The 20319-nt window shown below is 34.0% G+C and overlaps 1 protein-coding gene across 1 annotated transcript in view; it reads left to right on the top strand.

The window, feature by feature from the left end:
• CDC5L (cell division cycle 5 like) overlaps positions 1–17921 on the top strand; it is a 38652-nt gene extending 20731 nt beyond the window's left edge. Inside the window, exons 11-16 of the mRNA XM_039854690.1 lie at positions 961–1125; positions 2354–2434; positions 2721–2963; positions 5599–5796; positions 16111–16323; positions 17073–17921. Of these exons, the coding sequence (XP_039710624.1) occupies positions 961–1125; positions 2354–2434; positions 2721–2963; positions 5599–5796; positions 16111–16323; positions 17073–17177 (1005 nt within the window). The 3' untranslated portion in view covers positions 17178–17921. The remainder of the gene's footprint in view (positions 1–960; positions 1126–2353; positions 2435–2720; positions 2964–5598; positions 5797–16110; positions 16324–17072) is intronic.
• The last annotated feature ends 2398 nt before the right edge of the window (positions 17922–20319 follow it).

Raw genomic sequence — 20319 nt, 5'->3', positions numbered from 1 at the left:
ACATCCATTCCCCCCCCGCCCCCCGACACACATATTCTCAGTCACTCTTAGGCATCTTTTCAGATTAGGTTTTATTAGTCCAAGGATAAACTAATTTTTGAACTTGTTCTTTTCATTTACTATTAAATTTCAGTGTCAGAAATGTTTTTCTTTATCTATTTTCTGTTTGTTGTGAGCATACTCACTGGTGGTGCTTGCAGCTTTAGCGTTTACCCCAAGATAACTTGCAGATTACAGCCCTAACCTTACCCCCAAAGTTTGCCACAATATATCTCGTTTTTATTTTTATTTTCACATCGCTCTAGTATATCGACAATCTTTGGAAACAAATGACGACATTCTATTTATAGCATTCTGTTTTTTGTGGTATTTCCATATACAAAAATATAGTAATTCTCAATTGCTGAAAATGTGAAATCTTAGATGTTCTGCTTTGTGTTGTTTCGTACTTTGAAATTTACCATACATACAAAAATGATTAAATACTGATTATGTACATTTCTGTTATATTAGGATTAGAGACAAGTTCTGTTTAGAAATAACTCCAAGAACAGTTTTTATATTTTATTTTCACATTGAAAACCAGTCAGATTTTCTTCAGCCTCAAAGAATGTGTTTATGTAAAATTAAATTAATGCTGTCAGTGAGCTACACTTTTTCTAAATGGGAAATGGGTTAAATGGAAATCCTGAAGGACTTTTTTTGCCCCTGCAGAGGTAATTCCAACACCTTCTGTTAGAATATCCCAGAGTAACTTCACTGATTCCAAATTAAAGTTTTGATTGATCTTAATGTAGGGAAGAAATGGAAATAGAAATTAAACAAAAAGCTTGTCTCAGCTCTGAAGTTAGGAACATTTTCTAGAATTAAAATTAGGCTAATTATTTTTTTAAAACTCTTATAGAATATTGGTCGAATATTTAATGTGTATGAATTGAGAAGGATCAATTCTTTCTACAGGAAAGAGAATCTCGTGAACACCTCCGTTTGGGGTTGTTGGGCCTTCCAGCTCCTAAGAATGACTTTGAAATTGTTCTACCAGAAAATGCTGAGAAGGAGCTGGAAGATCGTGAAATAGATGATACATATGTTGAAGATGCTGCTGACGTGGATGCACGAAAACAGGTTGGTAATTGTTCTGGAAAGGAAGTGTGAGTTTACTGAATATATCAGAAGGCTGAAAGAATGCAGAATGGCCATTAAATATCTCATGATCTCTAATTAAAAGTTCTTTCAATATTAAAAAAATATTACCCTAAAGTAAATTACATCGTTAATGATATGTAATCAAATTATTAACAATATACTCATCTTGAATAGGCATTTTTAAAATGTACATAGCAATTTAAATGCCCTCTATCATATTATTCTTTTCAAAATACTCAGTCTTTTAGACACTACTTTTCATTCTAGCCAAGAGAAGGAGTAACTGATCAGTCTTAAAAACAAGTATATTTTGGATTGGTCGAGTAAATGGTTTTAGGTCAGTGTAAAATAAAAAAAAAGTGGGTTTGGAAATTTAGAGTGTGCCAGAATAATATTAGTAATGCTTTGTACTAATGTATTTTATAGTTAACTTTTTTCTCATTTGCACATAATAAACCAGTGATGTAAGTAGGTATTATCTTCATTTTAGAAACTAGGAAACAAATTCAGGTGAATAAGTTAACTTTCCTAGGTCTCACGGCTGGAAAGTGGTGAATCTTGAACTTAAACCGAGATCATAGGACCCCTTTCTGGAATTCTTGCTACAGTCCATTTCAGGATGGTTTTATAGGCTGAGTGGTTTCATGGAATTGGAGTGACAATGGCATCCATGGAAATCATATTTTAGAGGGAAATCATATGAATGTGCTTTTTGGTGGGGAATATAGGATAATACTTTTTGTGTTTAGTTCTCTTAGTTACTTTCACTCTCAGAAATGGTGTGAGATTCTAATGTTTTATCTCACTTTCATAATTTGAGAATCAGGAAACAATACATTCCTTGGCTGGCTTTTTGAACTAAAAATCAGTAGCTTTTGGGGTGGAAGAGAGGGATTGGGTTGCAGGAGGAATAATCACTCCTCTAAGTTTAGGATTTTGATTTAGACAAGAAAAGGATGATTATCTGATGATATAGCCATGTGTATTTGGAGAATGATCTAGTAGACACTGGAAGTTCTTAGTTTCTATTTTACTGAGAGAGTAAATAGACTACTTTCTGTTGCCTTATATTGCCTTTCTGCAAACTTAAAGATGTCTATAGCTTTAGTTCTTGGACATTCATGTTCTTATAGACTAAAGTGTTTTCAACTTTATTGAAATGTGTCAAATACTCTATAACTGCAGTAATGGATATGTAATTTTTTAGGCTATACGAGATGCAGAGCGTGTAAAAGAAATGAAACGAATGCACAAAGCTGTCCAGAAAGATCTTCCAAGACCATCAGAAGTAAGTGTTGGAATTTTTGGCTAAGAAAGTTTTAAGTTTCTTTTTATGTGAATTTTTTTTTTATATATCATTCATAAAATCTGTAAAACAAAATTTTATTTACTCTCTGGAATATATAGTAAAGCAGTTTCCAGATCCACTCACTGGTACAAATAAGAATTTGGAAGGAAAAAATGAATTTCTTTTGAAAATGTATAACTGCTATTTATTTTCATGCTAGAACAAGTAATAACATTAGTATGTTGCAGTGATATGTTTCGTAATTATACTTGTTTTAAAATTTTAGGTAAATGAAACTATTTTAAGACCCTTAAATGTAGAACCACCTTTAACAGATTTACAGAAAAGTGAAGAGCTAATCAAAAAAGAAATGATCACAATGCTTCATTATGACCTTCTACATCACCCTTACGAACCATTGGGAAATAAAAAAGGAAAAACTGTAGCATTTGCTACCAATAATTCAGAGCACATTTCCTATCTGGAACATAACCCTTATGAAAAGTTCTCCAAAGAAGAGCTGAAAAAGGTATGATTGAGCAGGAATATTTCTGTCTTGAGATTTAAGTATTTGACACTGTGTGTCATGGACAAATATTAACTTCTTTTCCCATATTGGTATTCATAAACAACTGAAGTAGATGGTTAGGAGATAAGTGTTCATATTAAATGTTGTGAAAAGGACACTCCCCCGCATCCCATGTTTAATAACAGACCTTTATCAGGTAAACACTGGCTTCGGTGGCAAGATGTTTTTGTTTCATAGGTGTTGCCTGATTGACAGTGATACTACAATTACTGTTTTCTTTGACCCTGCTTTGTTTGAATAGAATTGAATGCCGTTAATACTAAAACGTCACTTATTTAGACTAATATGAAAAAGCAAGAACGTGCATGTGTTAAAAACGTTTATAGGTTAAACATTTCACCTATCCAGAGAAAGGAAATATTTTTTACTCAACTTTTCCCCCCTCACACGATTTCCGCTTATCCTTTTGGATAAGGAAGTAAATATGTCCTTGTATAGAGTTGGTCCTGCCTTTTCCTTCATAAGCATTTTACTTCTGCTCTCACAGAGCAAACAGCTGTGATTGTGAATAGATATCTGTACAACAGTTTTAGAAAATACAGTTGGTTTTGTGGTTGGAAGCAGAGTGCTTATTAGCTTAAAAGTCGTTTTCTTTAGTCCTTTTTTCATTATCCCTGAAGGGCAGTGATAAGCCCATTGATTGGAATGGGCTAATGCATATTTTGGAGAAAACAAGATTCTTTTTTGTCTTTCCTCCTGCACTTTTCCCTTTTTCTCTTTCTTTGTATTTTTCTTATTGCATAAATAATATTTGTTTATTATAAGATTTTTAGAAAATAGAGAAAGGGAGGAGGGTTTAGATTTATATTTCAGCAATTCACCCCTAGTTTCTGAGTAACTGAGTTAGTTACTTTTTAAGTAAGTGTGTTGGGAAACAGACATCTGTTGAGTGCCTATGCTGTGTCAAGCACATTTATTTAATGATTGAACTGGGGTTGACAATTAGACTATGAACTTGATACTTGAACAGTTTCCTCTTGTTAGAGTGAAAATAGGAGGGGAAGATGAGATTTAGGAAATAAGTTTTCTTAAATTTATTGTATGTATGGAAACCTGAAATTAGGATCACATCATTGCTAGTAGAGGTCCTGTAGGGGATAGATTCTAAGGAAATTTTTGAAAATAATAATTGTAAGTAGTGCTTAGGAATTATTTGAAACCATTACAAAGTAGTTTAAATATTCTCCAATATTTTATTTATCTATTTATAGTACTGTTTGGTCCAAAAGAATTTGAAGCAGCTATTTACTTAGCAGATTCTATATGGACAGTTTAAAGATAACTTAGCCATACTCCCTCAGAATTATAAAAGATGAAATTGTAATTTTTTTACTATGTACAGTTTTGGAATGAAATACTATTTCTCTTATAATAAAGTGTCAAATTTTATTAACTATGTTAAAATTGGTTTGTTTCCATTATTTCCCTTAAGAGGTATTGTTTAAAAGTATCCATTCTTTATCTTCTATAGATGTGATTTTCCATATTTTTGTTTAAATTTTTTGTATGCTGGTCATTGATTTTATATATTTTGTTCTGTTTATTTTCTAATATTATTGGAATAATTGGAAGCTTTCTATAAAGCACAAAAAATCATTGTCAGTTTTTCATGAGCCATGAAGCAAAGAACTGGAAAAAGATTCGGTATGCTCATGGAGTCTTTGTGTCTGATGTTGGGCTTTTTATGTGTATTATCCCCATTTTACAGTTGAGACATGGGCTCAGAGAAGTTAAACAAGTTCAGACAGCTACTTAAGTGGTAAAGCTGTGATTTAAACCCAGGCTCGTCCAACTCTCCTCTCATTCTGTCATAATAACTGTTTCTTCAGTAGTGAACAGAAGTTTGTCTGTGATGCATCATTATTCGATTTGTGCCCCCAGTCTCATTCTCTGGCAATATCAGGGGCGTTCCTTCAGATGAGGAAAAAAAAGTCATGTGTGAAACAAATGCCTAGTTCCCTTTCATGATCATGTGAAGTCCTAAGTGTAGGGAGGGGTGGTAGAGTTAAAAGGAGCTCACCCAAGCATTGGTGGTATTTGGTTTGGGCATGAATCCTGCTTTGTCTGCTTATTAGTGATGTGCTTTTGAACAAGGTGTTTAATCTCTCTGAGCCTCAGTTTTATCAACTTCAAAATGAAGTTAATATTGGCTACTTTGTAAGGTGATTGTGGTGTTTGGAGATAATATAGATAAAACTATTAAATCCAGTTCCTGGCACATAGTAGATACCTGAAAAATAGTAGTTACTATTATAATGAATGAAGGCAGAGGACATTTGTTATTGGAGTACATGGGTGCTTGACTTTTCAGACCAGTTGGCATTGAGTTAGAGGCTTCTTAATTCATTTTGCTTAGATATTTCCCCCCTCCAGAATTAATCTCCAGAATTGCTTAGATATTTCCCCCCTCTAGAATTAATCTATTCTAGATTAATTTTACCTCCAAAGAACAGCCAGTCAACCGGAACTCCTTGCCTTTGCCCCCAGAAGGAGGAAAGACTAGTCTTTTAAAGCTTTCTGTTGATGGCAAATATTTCTAGTATTCAAACTTACTGAAATTGTTATTTATAAACAGGCCCAGGACGTTCTGGTACAGGAGATGGAAGTGGTAAAACAAGGTATGAGCCATGGAGAACTCTCAAGTGAAGCTTATAACCAGGTGTGGGAAGAATGCTACAGTCAAGTTTTATATCTCCCTGGGCAGAGCCGCTACACACGGGCCAACCTAGCAAGCAAAAAGGACAGAATTGAGTCACTTGAAAAGAGGCTTGAGGTTGGTATCCTTTTAATGTTCTAATTTAAATGTTCTTTGAAATAATGAACCAAATAATACCACTGGAAACAACTTCAGAAAATTAGGCCTGAGGGGGATTCGTCTTTGCAGTTTTTGAAGGAAAACTATTCCGAAGTTTTGATTTTTGGCCTCTGGATTTTTCAGGGTTGCTGGCCTTCATGATAGAGTGCCCTTCAAGTTGGCCGTAGGTCAGTCAGTCAGAACCTTTTAGATGTGGGAGCAGGAGCCAAGAAGTTAACACTAGTCACTCAAAACAATGTAGATCAGTGCTAGAGTAGCTTGTTTTCTCAAAGAAGGGATCTCAGTGGTACCAAGACTTTTTTCTATAGCCAAAAGAGTGCATTTACAAAACATACCTTTTAGTTCATCCTCTGATTTCCTGAGTTTGTTGCAGAGAGAGTTAGATTATCTAGAATGGCTTCCATGATTTTTTCATGTCTGTGAAAATGTTGAAATGTACTAGGTGGGAGTTTGATGGCATGTGGTTTCTTAATAGAATCTGAATTTTTTGAATTCCAGAATCTGTGTAGGTATTTTACCATTGGCATGCAAATTGTGGTTCATGGACCACTAGACTGCCTTGTGGATTCTTAATGGTGGTCTTCAGTTTCTGAGGCCAAAATGGAATGGGAAAAAGAAAGAGTCGCTTCAGGCAGTCTCATGCAGAAAATGGCCTCTTATGTGATTGCAAGTTTTCCTTTACAGAAAGCAGATTTGAAAATATTTTTAAGGTTTAAAATCAAAAATAGTAAATAAATAAAATCATCGGGGTGGTTGGAACTGTGTGGGGCTAGGGAAATGAGCTGGAAAAAGCAGTATCTTTTAAATTGAAATTATTCTAGATTAATTTTACCTTTCAGAGCACATGTGTAGGCACATAATGGTTAATGCTCATGAACATATTTTATCATTTAGTGAAAAATTAGTTTTTTTCCTGAAGTAATTCTCATCTTGGAGGAAACCTTAGCAATCCAGTGTTACTTAGTTATACTACTAACTTCCACTAGGGTGTGCTGTTGCTCTGTTTTAATTCTCAGTCGAGGGAAAGTAGAACATCAGCAGTTAAATCTTAAGTTAAGATTTTCTGTTGTGTAGGCTTCATTCCTTATAAATGGTAGTTAGCAGTGTAATTATGATCTAAGGTCAGCATCATAGTTGATTGGAAAGCTATTTGGAAATCTTTCTTGTAACATTTATATATAAATACTTAGGTCTCTCACTTAGTTTGAAAATCTTCTCATTTGAGGTGGGAAAACTCTGTATCAAATGGTAAGGACATTTTGTGCTCTTAAAATAAAAAATAAAAAAAAAGTTTTTCCCTAAATCTCATTTACTTTGTTGAGGCACTAACTTTCATGACAGCAAATAAATGTGTCATGAATTGAGTAGTGCTATAAAGTACAGTAATTTTTATTTCTATGTTGAATTGGTCTTGTGAGTTTTGAAGGGAAAAGTACAGAAAGAACCACTGCTGTTCTTTAGAAGATTTATTTGGGTCGTTTATGAGCAACCATTAAAAACATGTGGTTCTCTTTGTTCAGTTCAGTACCAGGAACTGAAATCTTCCGTTGAACTATTTTTGTGGAAGGACTGGTGATTTTGGAAGAATATTCATAAAACAATCTGAAGTAATTTTTCTTGACTCCTGGATAACTTACTTTATTGTTTACCTAACTAGATACTTTTAAAGAATATGTAATCAAATCTTTTAATTTAGTAAACTATGCTTATTTCAAATGAAAGTTCATTAAATCTTTAAAAAGAAGAAAAGAGACTCAAAAACCCAAATAAACAAATCCCCCATTTTATTTGTATCCATCCCTAATTCACAACTAGGTTTGCCTGAGCTTATTTCAGTTTTTGAAGATATAATTCTACTGGTTTAAGCTACATAAATATTTTATTTCAATTGTGGTAATTCTTTCATCATTTCAGTTGATTGCTAAATTATAAACATTATTCAAAGTTTGTTGTGGGGAAGGAACTCTAGTTGTATTGTATAAACTAAATACTATACTTAAATTATCCTTTCTACTCTTAGGTTCAGGGAGATATGCCTTTCTGTGCAAGCACAGTACACTATGGCTGCTAGTGTGTTTGATTTCTGCTGCCATGAACTTTGAAACAGTGAATTTAAATTATGGCCCTATCACAGCATATCAAGCAAGATGAAATCCAGCTTTGTCGTAGTTGGTGTCCCTTAAATGGATTAAAAAAATATGCCCTGAGGTTTATATTAGAGCTAGTCTTTGAGCCATTACTCATGATTAATATTTGAAACTTAGAACTTAAATGAAAATCCTTAAGATAGTCATTTAAAACTAATAGAACCATCTCAGATTTTATGTAGAATGTGGTAGGTGGTGCAAGGAGTCTTAAATAAATAGAATCAGAATGTAGTCACAGGTCAGAAGTAAGTGGAAAGACTTCTGAATTATAACCAAGTCCATGTATTTTATTCTGCTTTGGAGGCAGAATTAATTTTAGAAACTTGCCAAACATTTTTATGTAAAATAAGACAGCAGCAACGAACAAATGACAGGTAATATTAGAAAAGGAAAAGTTAGAAAGCATAGCCTGTTGAGATCACTTAAATATGGTGGCAAAAAGCTGTCTGTATGTTAATAGCTTCTGTGAAGGCATTATGGATGTATGGTTGGAGGGTAGAGTGATTGGCGACTATAGTGATAGCCTAAATAAATGAGAGTAGCCTCTTTCTGTTCAGTGTCTTTTTTTTTTTTTAGAGAGGGATGGCTATAATTATAGAGAAGTTTTTACCACATGGTTAAAAATAAAAGTACGTTAGTACTTTATTTAGTCCCATGTCCGGTGAATATTGGCATCTACTATGTGCCAGCCCCTGGTCCAGGCCCTAGGGATACAAAAGGAAACAGGCAGATGAGCTCCCTGCTCCTGTGGACTGCAGTTATCTGGAGAATGCTTAATGTGGAGAACCTCATTTTCTGATGATGCCAGATAAATGAGTCATTACTGTATTTGAGAAGTGCAAATAGAATTTGAAGTGTTCTAATTTGTTTCCACTTTAAGTGGAAATAGGAAATCGTCTGAAGACATAATTATTTTGAGTGAAATAATTTCCAGTAGGTGCAAAAGTGAAATGAGAAGTCTGAATTTAGGCCTGCTATTAAATTTAATAGTATTTGAAATAGTATCTAAACTGCTGTGTTGAGGAAGTTTGGCTGAAAAGTAGATTTTGTCATGTTAGCTATAAAAATGGGAAGGCTTTCCTTAGAGGTGGAAACTAGGTCCAGAAGTAATACTTCTCCCTGTATTTTACTGGCACAGTCAACTTAGTCAAGAAATATTATGTAACATTGACTTCTTGGAAATAAAGTAACTTAAAGAACACAGATAACACATTTAAAATCCTTCTCAGTGTATCTGTAGAACACTCTGAGAACCCCTGCCTTTACTGAAATGGTTATATTTTAGCAAATTTGGCTGCACAATGGATCTCATTTTCTCAGTGATTTTTATTATAAAGTCAGATGTTTTTACACAGGAAAAATATTCGCTTAATACTTTAAAAAGTAAAAAATTAGGGTAGGGATTAAGTTGGTAGGCACTTCTAGGTGGAGGACTATATGTTGTATCTCAGCAGGTTTATGCTTATATTTCTGTGTGTGTGTACGTGTGGGGGATGACGTGGAGTGCAGGAGAGAAGTTCCAGTACTTTGGAATGCTCTGTTTCTTAAGTTCTGCTCTGCCCTGACCCTTAAAACCATTGGCAGATTTCTTGGATGTTTCTAGCAAGAACTCCAGAGTTGGACCAGAGGTCTCCTTGGTACAAGCATATTGCTTCTCTCATGCCTTCACCATTGAGTTGAATTTCTTTCCTGCAGTTCGATTTTATTTCCTAACTTAGGCAGATGTAAAGTGCTTTCGGTATTATTTTGTTGGTATTTAACTGTTCTTGGAAAGGTTTTTATTAAAGTTTTATACTGCTTAGCTTGCTTTACAGGGAATGCATTCTGACAATTGTTAACTCTGTTAGATGCTTGCAATAATCACTTAGTCGGACTTGTATCTCGTCAATATAGAGAATTTCACTGATAAAAATTAATGCTAGTGAGCAGTATAGAGTTTAAAGAAGAGTCAGTCATGGACTCTTGTTGCTTGCAAACATTTCGATGGTTGAACCACATCTTTACTACTGCAGGATCATATTGCTGAATGATGGGCTGGGAAGTGGAGCTGCCATTAACTCTATATTTATTTTGGGTATCCTTAAACCTGTTTTTCCAGTGGTATAAGATTATATTCTGGGCCCCCAAGCAAGAGTTTCAGTGAGGGATGCTCTTAATGTTTCTGAACCTCACTGTAACAGACTTTAACTGAAGACAGTATTGGAAACCCAAGGATAATGTGTTTACTTTGGAATTACTTAAGCTTAGTAACCTTAACAAACTTAGTGAGTTTGAAAGTAACAATTACACTTTTATAAGTCCCATACAGCCCCCTTTTGTAATGACCCAAGGAAACACTTATGGTTCCACTGATTCATCTCCTGGGGACCATCAGTTTTCCATTGGTCTCAGGCCAGTCTTTTTTAGACAGTTTCTCTTCTATGCATTTAAAAAAATAACATTTGTAGGGCATTTTTCTAGAAATAATACATGTACTTTGTAGAAAATTTTAAAAGAAATTAAAAAATTAGGAAAAGAACGTGTCGTTTAGACATAATCACCTTAAACATTTTGTGGGGTGTGTGTATGTATATGTATATTATATTTATATATGTGCGTACATACATATGATTAAATATGGTAGGAAAAAGATTACTTTGTGCATCCACACATAACTATGTGTGGATGAAAGGAGGAGAGTGTTTAAAATTGGGACCATCATACACTATTTTGTTCATTTAATAGTGTAATATAAATATCATTAAAAAATAAAAAGAAACCTGATCACTTACTCTCATTTAAAGTCTGTGGCAAAGATTAGCTTTGGTGAAATCTCTAAATAATCACATGAGTTATAGTCTGCCCAGCTTCTTAAAAAATTAAGTAATTTTTTTCCCCATAAAAATTTTCTGAGAGATGTTTGTTTTCCTTTAGTTTTATAGTTTGTTCAGAATAAAATAATTAGGAATTTAAAAATATAAGGTCAGGGAAAGTAAAAGCTTTTCTGAAGTGTCAGAGTTCATATATGTGGATACATCCAGGTTAATGTCTAAATCAGGGAAAGAATGATGGGCAGATCTGTTAAGATCTTGTTTACATATGTCTAGAATAATTTGTTTTTCAGGGAACTGTCTGGTGGCATTAAGCCATTTAGTCCCACAGCTTGAATTTCTTCAGGCATGTTTGCGGTTCGGGGGCTGAGGCAGGGAGAACTTTCAGTTTATTAGCAGTGGTTTGGCCTAATGTGTTGGACTTTCAAGTAGGACACAACTGTATAGCTTCATCACTTAGTGGCTGTGTGGCCCAGCGCCAGTTACTTAACCTCTCTGAGTTTCAAATTTTTTTACCTATAAAATTTGGGAGGGTAATGTTTTTTATCTCATGGAAGTGAGGTAATGTAAGATTAAATGAGATCCTATGTGCCTAGTAAATAGCAAGTTTAAGCGAATGGCAATTCTCTCTCATTTCTCTTCAGGTCTGTATCACTCTTAGTGTTATCTAAATGATTTGATACTTTGAGGTATCAAGAAGTAACTTCACCTTGAAAGAGAGTGGCTGAGTTTTTATTCTGTACATTTTGATGAATGTCCAAAATACAAGGCATGGGTTGGTTTTAGGAGAGACTAAAAATCAGATTTTGGTTAGTATAAATGGATCTTAGTTGATTGTAGATTTTTACTTACACATTTCATTTTGGTGTGCTGAAATAGTTGACATACATTTTAATGTCTGTATTATATTTCATTGTATTGATATTTCATGGTTTGTGGTGTACGATCTTAAAATAATTAGCCTTTAGAGTAATACTGAACTTGAATGTAAAAAAATATCTTTTATTATGGGAATGTAAAAATATACCCAAAGTAGACTAGTGTAATGAGTCCTTAGGTATTTTCACCTAGCTATGACAGTCATTAACTCATAGCTACTTTGTTTCATCTATTTCCCCTTTCTTATTATTTTGAAGCAAATTCCAGACATTATATTATAAAACAGAATTATGGGGCATGAAATTTGTCAGCTTGGTTTCCTTATATATTTATATCTAGGTATATTCTCATTCATTTCTTTAAATTGAATTTTGCTCTTTCATTTTGGATGAAGTCAGCTTTAATTATATCAAGTGTTGTCCTATTTTAAATTTCTAATAGTTTTAGTGAACTTTATTTAAGATTATTAGAAATTCAGTGCCGATACATATTTAAAGCACAGACTTCCATTATAATCATATTTGGGAGGTTCGTCTGGTGACAAGTGAACAGAATATTTAATCTTAGCTCCACTACTAACTTTGTTAGATGTTACTGCTAACTTTGTTAGATATTTTAAGAAGACTTTAAGTGTATCTCTATGGATTTGAAAAAAATTTTTTGGAAACTTTTGGTAAATCTATATGTACAGTGATCTGAACATCATTTTTGGGGGAGAACTTTTGGTAAATCAGCTGTAGATGCAGTGGAAGCTCTGTAAGCCAATATTGTTTTTTCCAAAATGAGTTGTCCTTCAGGGCAGTTGCTAATGCTTAATTCTGTGTGTGTTTTTTTAAAGGCTTAGAAATATGAATCAGTCTGGTTCTTCCCAATTCTTTGTATTTTAAACAATAAGGTTTTATACTCTATTGGACTTTAATGTTGTTTCTGTGTATGTATGAATGTAGGGTGGGGGACTTGGGGCTAATTGAAGGTAGTTCTGTCCCATGTATGCATGTGCATTTCATGCTTGAGATTTATTAGCTAAAAAAAGGCCAGACTTTTTAGTAGTTTTTTTTCCCCTGTTAAAGTGCACTGAGCAGTCATAGGTTGAGCATTTTACAAAGTATACAGATATCTTCCTTCTCATTTTAATGATCATATGGCAGATATAAGGTAACAGCTAAAATCTAATATCAAAAGCTGTATTCTATTCTTTATAATTTTAGTGACTAACTTTATATAGTTGACTAAATTTTTTCCTGAAAAATTTTTTTGTATTATTTATTTCCATATTTGCTAGAACCTTAGCATAATATTTGAGTCAGAAGACTTTTATAAAGCTCAAGCCAATAAAATTGTTGGCATTAAGTGGAAACTAGCATCTTTGCAGTTTGAAAATCTTTGGTAGTCTGAGAATAATATATGACTCAGCTGTTTGAGGTGAGGTAATTCCCAGATGCAAGGTACCAGTCATACTAAATGTGCCTTGATGACTAATTAAACACTTTCTGAACTTAAGTTTTATGCTGTTATATCAGATTGGAAATTGAATATCCATGGAGTGCACTGCATAGCTAATTGAATTATCTTAACAATGAAAATGATAATTTGTATGACTTTTTTCCTTTAAATATTCTTTTATTTTTTTTTAATTTTTAATTGTTTATTGGGGTAACATTGGTTAATACAATTATATAATTTTCAGGTGTACATTATCATTTGACATCTATTGTGTATGACTAATTTTAAAAAAGCAGAGAAAACCCCACTTAAATGTATTAATTTAAAATTTTATGCTGTTAAGGTTTTTGGTGTTTGAATCCACATGTAATTTGAGTATCAAATGTTGATATTATTAGAATATGCTGAATTGTAGTATAAGGAACTTGATGCAACTCGTGGATTTAGTTTTTCACTTACTGAGAATGAGGACTTTTTGGTAGGTCTAGTTAAGAGGAAACAGCTGATACCTAGCTTCTGTAATGACTGGCTGAAAAGCGTTCTCCATCCTGATTGCCAATTAGAATCACCTGGGGGCTTTAAAAATACAAAGTTTCGAGACCATTTAAATAAGGGTTCCTAGGTTTAGGGCACCTGCACTGGTAGATTTTTAAAACTTCTACACGTAATTCTAAAGTTTAGTAGGGGTTGAAAACCACTGACTTGAAAAGACGTGCTCCAGTTGTGTTACGTGGTGTGGTGGTTCTCAAGAGGCAAACTGCTGACTTAAAATAAGGAACAGCTCTTTTTCCTTTGCTTTATTTCCAGGAAGGGGTCCATGTCATTTTTTAAATTAAGGTTGGAATTTTAAAGAGAATTTTAAAGCCTCATCCTTCGTCCCTTGGTTCATTAAGAGAGGAGAGCAAAAATGGTTAAACTTTTAATGCCTGTAAAATAATTGTAGTCAGAACTAACATTTATTGACCACTTACTGTGTGCCAGTCATTGGGCAGCTAAGGTTTTTCATGAACATTATCTTATTTAAGCTTTATAATAACTTCTAGCAAAGACTGCCATTTTACTGATGTTCGAGAAATGGAGACACAGAGGTTAGATAACTTGCATCAACTCAGAACATCTGGGTGGCAGTGCTAGGTAGAAAGAGTAAGTTACCCACGGTACTGTGTTGCTTGACTTCACCAGTATTTCCTGACTCATGAGATATATCTTTGCCGTGGGACTTAACGTTGATTTGTTATTAGAAGAAAATGGCTCTTTATAAAGGACATTATTTATTCATGGCTTATTCTTCAAGTGAATTGCAGAGGAATAAAAAGCTTATTAACTTTTATAAAATGCTGAAGATATGACCGGTTTTAAAAGAGCTTCATTTAAATTCATTTTAGATTGATCTCATGTTCTTAATGTACAGACATGAGCATGTCCTCCCCTCTCCCCCCTTCCCAATGGCTCATTTGACTTTGACTTTTAATAAACTAAATTGGAGATTTTTCCATTAGAAGTATACTTTATATTTTGAGTAATACTTTAGTGTTTGGTGTTCTTATATATTCTAACTTAACACAAAGCATTGAAATTGACATGTTTGTTTTTAAATCAGATGTTATGCACTGGAGGGGATGTTACAAAGCTGTCATGGAAAGCTGTATATTTGTTTAGGAGATTATATTGTTTCTAAATATTTAAAAAAATCCTAGGTACAGTTTTCATGTCAGCTTTTTGCATTTGACATTTTCCTTCGGTACCTTCTCTGCTTATTTATCACCACCCCCACATTCAGTATCTCAGAAAAAAACAGTATTAACATTGTCATACTGTCTTCCATGTTATAGGGTGCTCTCAGTTACATTACTGTGAATTACAGTATTACAGAATATCCATTATGCTGAAACTGCTTAGTTTTGATTACTTATGGATGCCACTTGATGGAATCAGTTGAGAGAGAAGGAGATGGGAGGGAGAGCAGAGAGAGAAAGGAAGTGAGGGAGGAAAAGAGGAACAGACAGACACAAAGAAATCAACACAAATTTACTAAGTATTCCTAAGGCTTTGACCTCACAATTTTAAGTATTTCATGTTGAAAACAAGCATTTGCAGATCATTTTAAACTATGAAGCAATTATATTGTAGGATGTAGAATATACACCTAGAGAAGGTATTATGCCAGGGAGAGTCTGCATTACATACCTACTCCCTTCTCATCCACTTCTCTTTGGACCTTCTAGGGTGGGGCTTTCTCTGCTTCTATGCATCAGCTTTAGAATTTTGTTCAACTGTTAATTGTCCCTGTCTTGTTCTTTTGTGAGTTTATACATTTTTAATTCTATTCCCCTAATTTTAGAATGAGCTGAGGAGGCAGCCCACCTGTGCTCAGTATGCATATTTAATAGGAAAACTGTCATTTCGTTTAATTTTATAGTATCCTTTTACTCCTCAAAAATGAAATTTTTTTTGTTGCCAAATGTGATACTCTCTTTCCTTAATAGGCTTTATGCCAAATTTAGGGTTATTACATTGTAAAAATCTAGTAATTTTATAGTTTGAGGAGTTATGTTTTGATCACAACTATGGTTCATTAATTGCATATTATTCAGTTTTAAAATGTACTACATATATAATGTAGAGGTGCATTTTTGAGATATAGGTGGTGAAGATGGGTTGCTGCCAAAATCAATGCAGATTAATGATGGCTGAAGTTATTTTCAGAAGAAGAAATTAGTTTTTTCCATACTATGAAATTCAAGCCTCCTTTGAGATTGAATCAGGAGTGAAGTTATAAATAGATTATTTGGGACTAACCTGTAAAACCCTTCAGGTGCAAGACTATTGTAATTTTGTGTTACGGTAGCTGAAGTATAAAGAACTCTAAAGTATTTCTGCTTTGAGATGGTAGATGAACCAATAAGTGCCCTTTTAGTCCTGTTATTTAGCCTGCTTTTCATGTGTGCTGATGTGATATCTTCCCTCCTCCTCCTCCTCTCCCCCCGCCCCAGATAAATAGGGGTCACATGACGACAGAAGCCAAGAGAGCTGCAAAGATGGAAAAGAAGATGAAAATTTTGCTTGGGGGTTACCAGTCTCGTGCTATGGGGCTTATGAAACAGTTGAATGACTTATGGGACCAAATTGAGCAGGCTTACTTAGAGTTACGCACTTTTGAAGAACTCAAGAAACATGAAGATTCTGCTATTCCCCGGAGGCTAGAGGTAACATTATTGTCTTGCAGCATTGCTTAGAAAGAGAGCTGCAAAGAATTATCCAGCACTTTTTTTTCTTCTTCCTGTGCAGGCTATCTTCTGAAGTTGATACTGTCAACTTTTTTCAGTGAGAGCCTAAACTTTTTGACTTTCTGATCTAGAATTGCCTGGATGTAGATGGATACACCAGGCCAGTGGTGTATACAAAAGCTTTTCCTTTACTCATTTTCTGTTTTATCTAAAGATATATTATGAAATGGAATAAGTAACCCTTCTGATTTGTCCCCTGAAAGTTAATTGCATCCCATTCATATAGCTCTCCGAGGTACATTAAACCAGTGTCTTTTTGTTTAGTAACTTAGGATGCTGGGAGTAGCTAGTCATTGCAAAACATCAGATTCTTTTGGTTTAACTTTATTTCTCAAGTGTCCATGTTAGCCTCTGCTCAGATAAAGAGCAGTCAGAGCTTATTTAAATGCATTTGTGGATAGTGAGAGGACAATAATGGCTTGTTTATTTGAGGTAGAAGAGAAATTTTACAAAAAGATGGCAGTCGTTCATATGACCGAAGAATGGCTGTAGTAGTACCTGTTTTATAGGAAACATAATTGCTATTTTTGTCTCTCTTTGGGGACTACTTGCTTTAAGAATCGTGACTCAACTCAGCTGTTTGTAAGATGATAAAGTACCATAAGACCTTTTTGATTTTCAGTATGCTTACATATGAAATAATCATTTAACATTTTTGTTTCCTCAAGTGTCTAAAAGAAGATGTACAGCGACAACAAGAAAGAGAAAAGGAACTTCAGCATAGATATGCTGATTTGCTGCTGGAGAAAGAGACTTTAAAGGCCAAATTCTGAAGCACAGTTTATATTCTGTCACAAGATGAATTAATTGCTGGTTTTCATATCTGGAAGGCTGAAACCGATGTTTATCTTCATTGACAAATTCGACCAAGATCGGTGTTTTTTTTTTTTATTTTAAATGATATCAATCTTACACATTCTATGTATAAAGACTTTAACTCCACAGGACATTTTAGGGTTTAAATTATTAAGACGATCATTCTTATAGCAGTGTCATATTTGCAAAATTTTTTCAGTTTTGGCCTTTATTTTTAAAAGCCTGATTTTAAAGTGCCAGCCTGTGAGTATACTCTTGAATAAAAACAATATAAAAAATTGAGAATGTAGCCTTTTGTTTGAAGTAATTAGATACTTAGAGTGCCCCCCAAATCAGCAAATATGTATACTGTGTCATATTTTAATAACTCCTGGTAATCAAGATGGTAATCCAATATCTTAGTTTAAGTCTCTAAGAGGCAATCCTTTTGTGGCTTTGTTAGTTTTGACCATTTTAGCATAAAATGGTCATTTGTCTATACACTGACAAAATAGATTAACTTTTTAATACCTCATTTTTTTTCAATATAACTTTAAGGAAGGTCTTGTCTCTGCCCAGCTACTTACACAGTTTATGGATTAGGACCGAAAAGATTTAAATTTTCTTGATGTGTTATTTTCTTGTAAATATTTGACAAAGGTATTTTAAAGATTAATTTCAACAAGCTGTCAAACTTTATTAAAGCTCTGTGTTTATTTTAAGTCAATTACACAAGTGTAGAATTTGGGGAATGGATGGGTAGAGGTGAGAAGATCTAACTTTATAGCAATTCATATCAAATTATTTACAACAGTATTAGTTGGCTACAAGTTCAGTATAGGCCAACAATGTGTTGGATTCACCAAAAAAGTTTGCCCAATCTTAATAGGGAAGGAGGAATCCATCCATCCATCCATCCATCCATCCATCTATTGACTGTGTACTCAGTGTCAGAGTCCTGGGGATAAAACAGTGAATAAAATATGGTTCCTGTTTTGTGGAGCTATAGTCTATTGAGAATGACAGCTAAAATTCAAATGTTTACTGAGTGACTCTTATGTGCCAGGCACTTATTTAAGTGCTAGAGTTAAACAGTTATTAAGACACAGTTCTTGCTCTCATGGAGGTGACATTATTGGGAGAAGATACTAAACATGCAGGAAAAAATATTAGATCATGAGCTTTAGCTTCTATGGCGGGAACTAAAATAGGTGTTGGGAAATAGTGAGCTGGCTGGTTCCTTTAGGTTGGATGATCAAAGAGCTCTCTAGGGAGGTGACATTTAAGATAGGATGTGACTGACACCTTAGAAGGAGCTATGTTTGTGAGATTCAAGGGAAGAACAATGCCAGCTGAGTGAAGAACTAGCACAAAGGTGTATTTGAGAAACAAAGGAAGTCAGTGTGGCTAGAGCGTCAAGAATGGCATTTGTATAAGGCCTGGTTGTATAGGGCCATATTTATAAGACTGTGGTAAGGAATTTGGATCTTATTCTGACTGATGGGAAGCTATGAGAAAATTCTAAGTGAAGGAATGATATGATCAGATTTGTTTTGGAAACACCCACACTGGGCTGAAGATAGGGAAGCCAGTTTAGGACCCTGATGCAGTAATCCAGGCAAACAATAATAGTGACTCAAACTAGGATAGAAACAATCCTGATGGAAACAGCTGGAAAGATTTGAGCAGTAATAGTTCTGTAGTCTCATCAGACCATAAATGTATGTTTTCCTGGTATCTACTTAATTCTGGCATTTTTTTCAGTAATTGCATGGATTTTCTAAGAAATACTTTGATATCATCTGTAAGGAATGATGTTTCTTCTAATAGTTACATTTAATTTTATTGCGTGTTTCTTTGGCTGAAATGTTTAGAACAATGTTAAGTGACGACGATGGTGGTAGACATTCTTGTTTGGTTCTGATTTTAATGGGAACGTCCATAGAGTTTTATTGTTACATTGGCTGTTTTGAGTCAGACATTCTTCATTTAGCAAGGAAATTACCCTCTTTTTTTTCTTAGTTTTTAAAGAATTTGAATTAGGTATGGCTCTGGAATTCTGTCAAATATGTTTTTTGGGTATAGTTTTTAAAATTTAATTTCTGGATGACATATTAATAGATTTTTCCAATATTGAATCATTGAATTTCTGGAATCAGGAAACTTAATTAAAAAAAATTTTTTTTTAAGGATTTACAGTTTACTTGCATCTTATATAGACTTGAATTATAAGGTTTTAAAATTGTTGATCTAATAATACTGGTAAAGGCTCACTTTGCTTTCAAAATTTGAAGTAATGCACGTACTTGTGGCCTAAAAAAGGCCAAGAATTGCATTATTTCAAAACTGGCAGTCTCAGTGCATTGTAAACTGCTCATGCTTTTGCCACATAACGGTGCAACTTTGGCAAATGGACATGCCATCATCCTTTGTTCGTATCCTGTAAAGCCCAGGGTTCCTTACCAGCAACACTGGGAGGCCAATTTTGGTGACTATTTTAACATTCACAGTTATTCTCTTAGAGGCGTTCATTAAGTGGTAGTGTTAAAACTGGCGTGAAAGCATGTTCAAGTCTCAGTAACTTTAAGACAAAATTAAATGTGATAAAGATCTAAAAGAAACCACCACTATGAGCAAGAGCCTTTTTTGAAATCTTAGAAATAATAAGAAAAAGCAGTCTCAAAGAAAAAGTACAGTACAGTGATTATTGACTTATGTAGTCCAACCATGTACCCTCCCTATTTTTACATTTATTTTTCAGGGAAAATTAAAGTTTCGAAATACGTGATGTCCTCTGGAGTGCATTTTTCATAAAATGTGACTGCCTCTATAGAATTTGGTACTATAGAATTTGATTTGCTAATATTTTACTTAGGAAAATTGCATTTTTACATGAGTTTGGTCTTTTGGGCTGTTGTCCAAGTTTCGACATAGGGATTTTGCTAGCTCTATAAAGCGGATAGGATAACCATATATATTTTTCTATGCATTAAGCAGGTTACATTATAGCAAGGGAGTGATTTGTTCCATGAAGGATTGAAGGACTGTGCTTATAAAACTTTTGAGTTCAGAGCCCTTTTTGGAAATAGTTTTTTGATAACTGTCAGTGAGTGTCTTCTG

The sequence above is a fragment of the Pteropus medius genome, unplaced genomic scaffold (genome assembly GCF_902729225.1).
Source record: "Pteropus medius unplaced genomic scaffold, Ma_sr-lr_union100, whole genome shotgun sequence".
Lineage (NCBI taxonomy): Eukaryota > Metazoa > Chordata > Mammalia > Chiroptera > Pteropodidae > Pteropus > Pteropus medius.
Note: the sequence above shows the minus strand (reverse complement) of the source record. Positions and strands in the feature narration are given on the sequence as shown.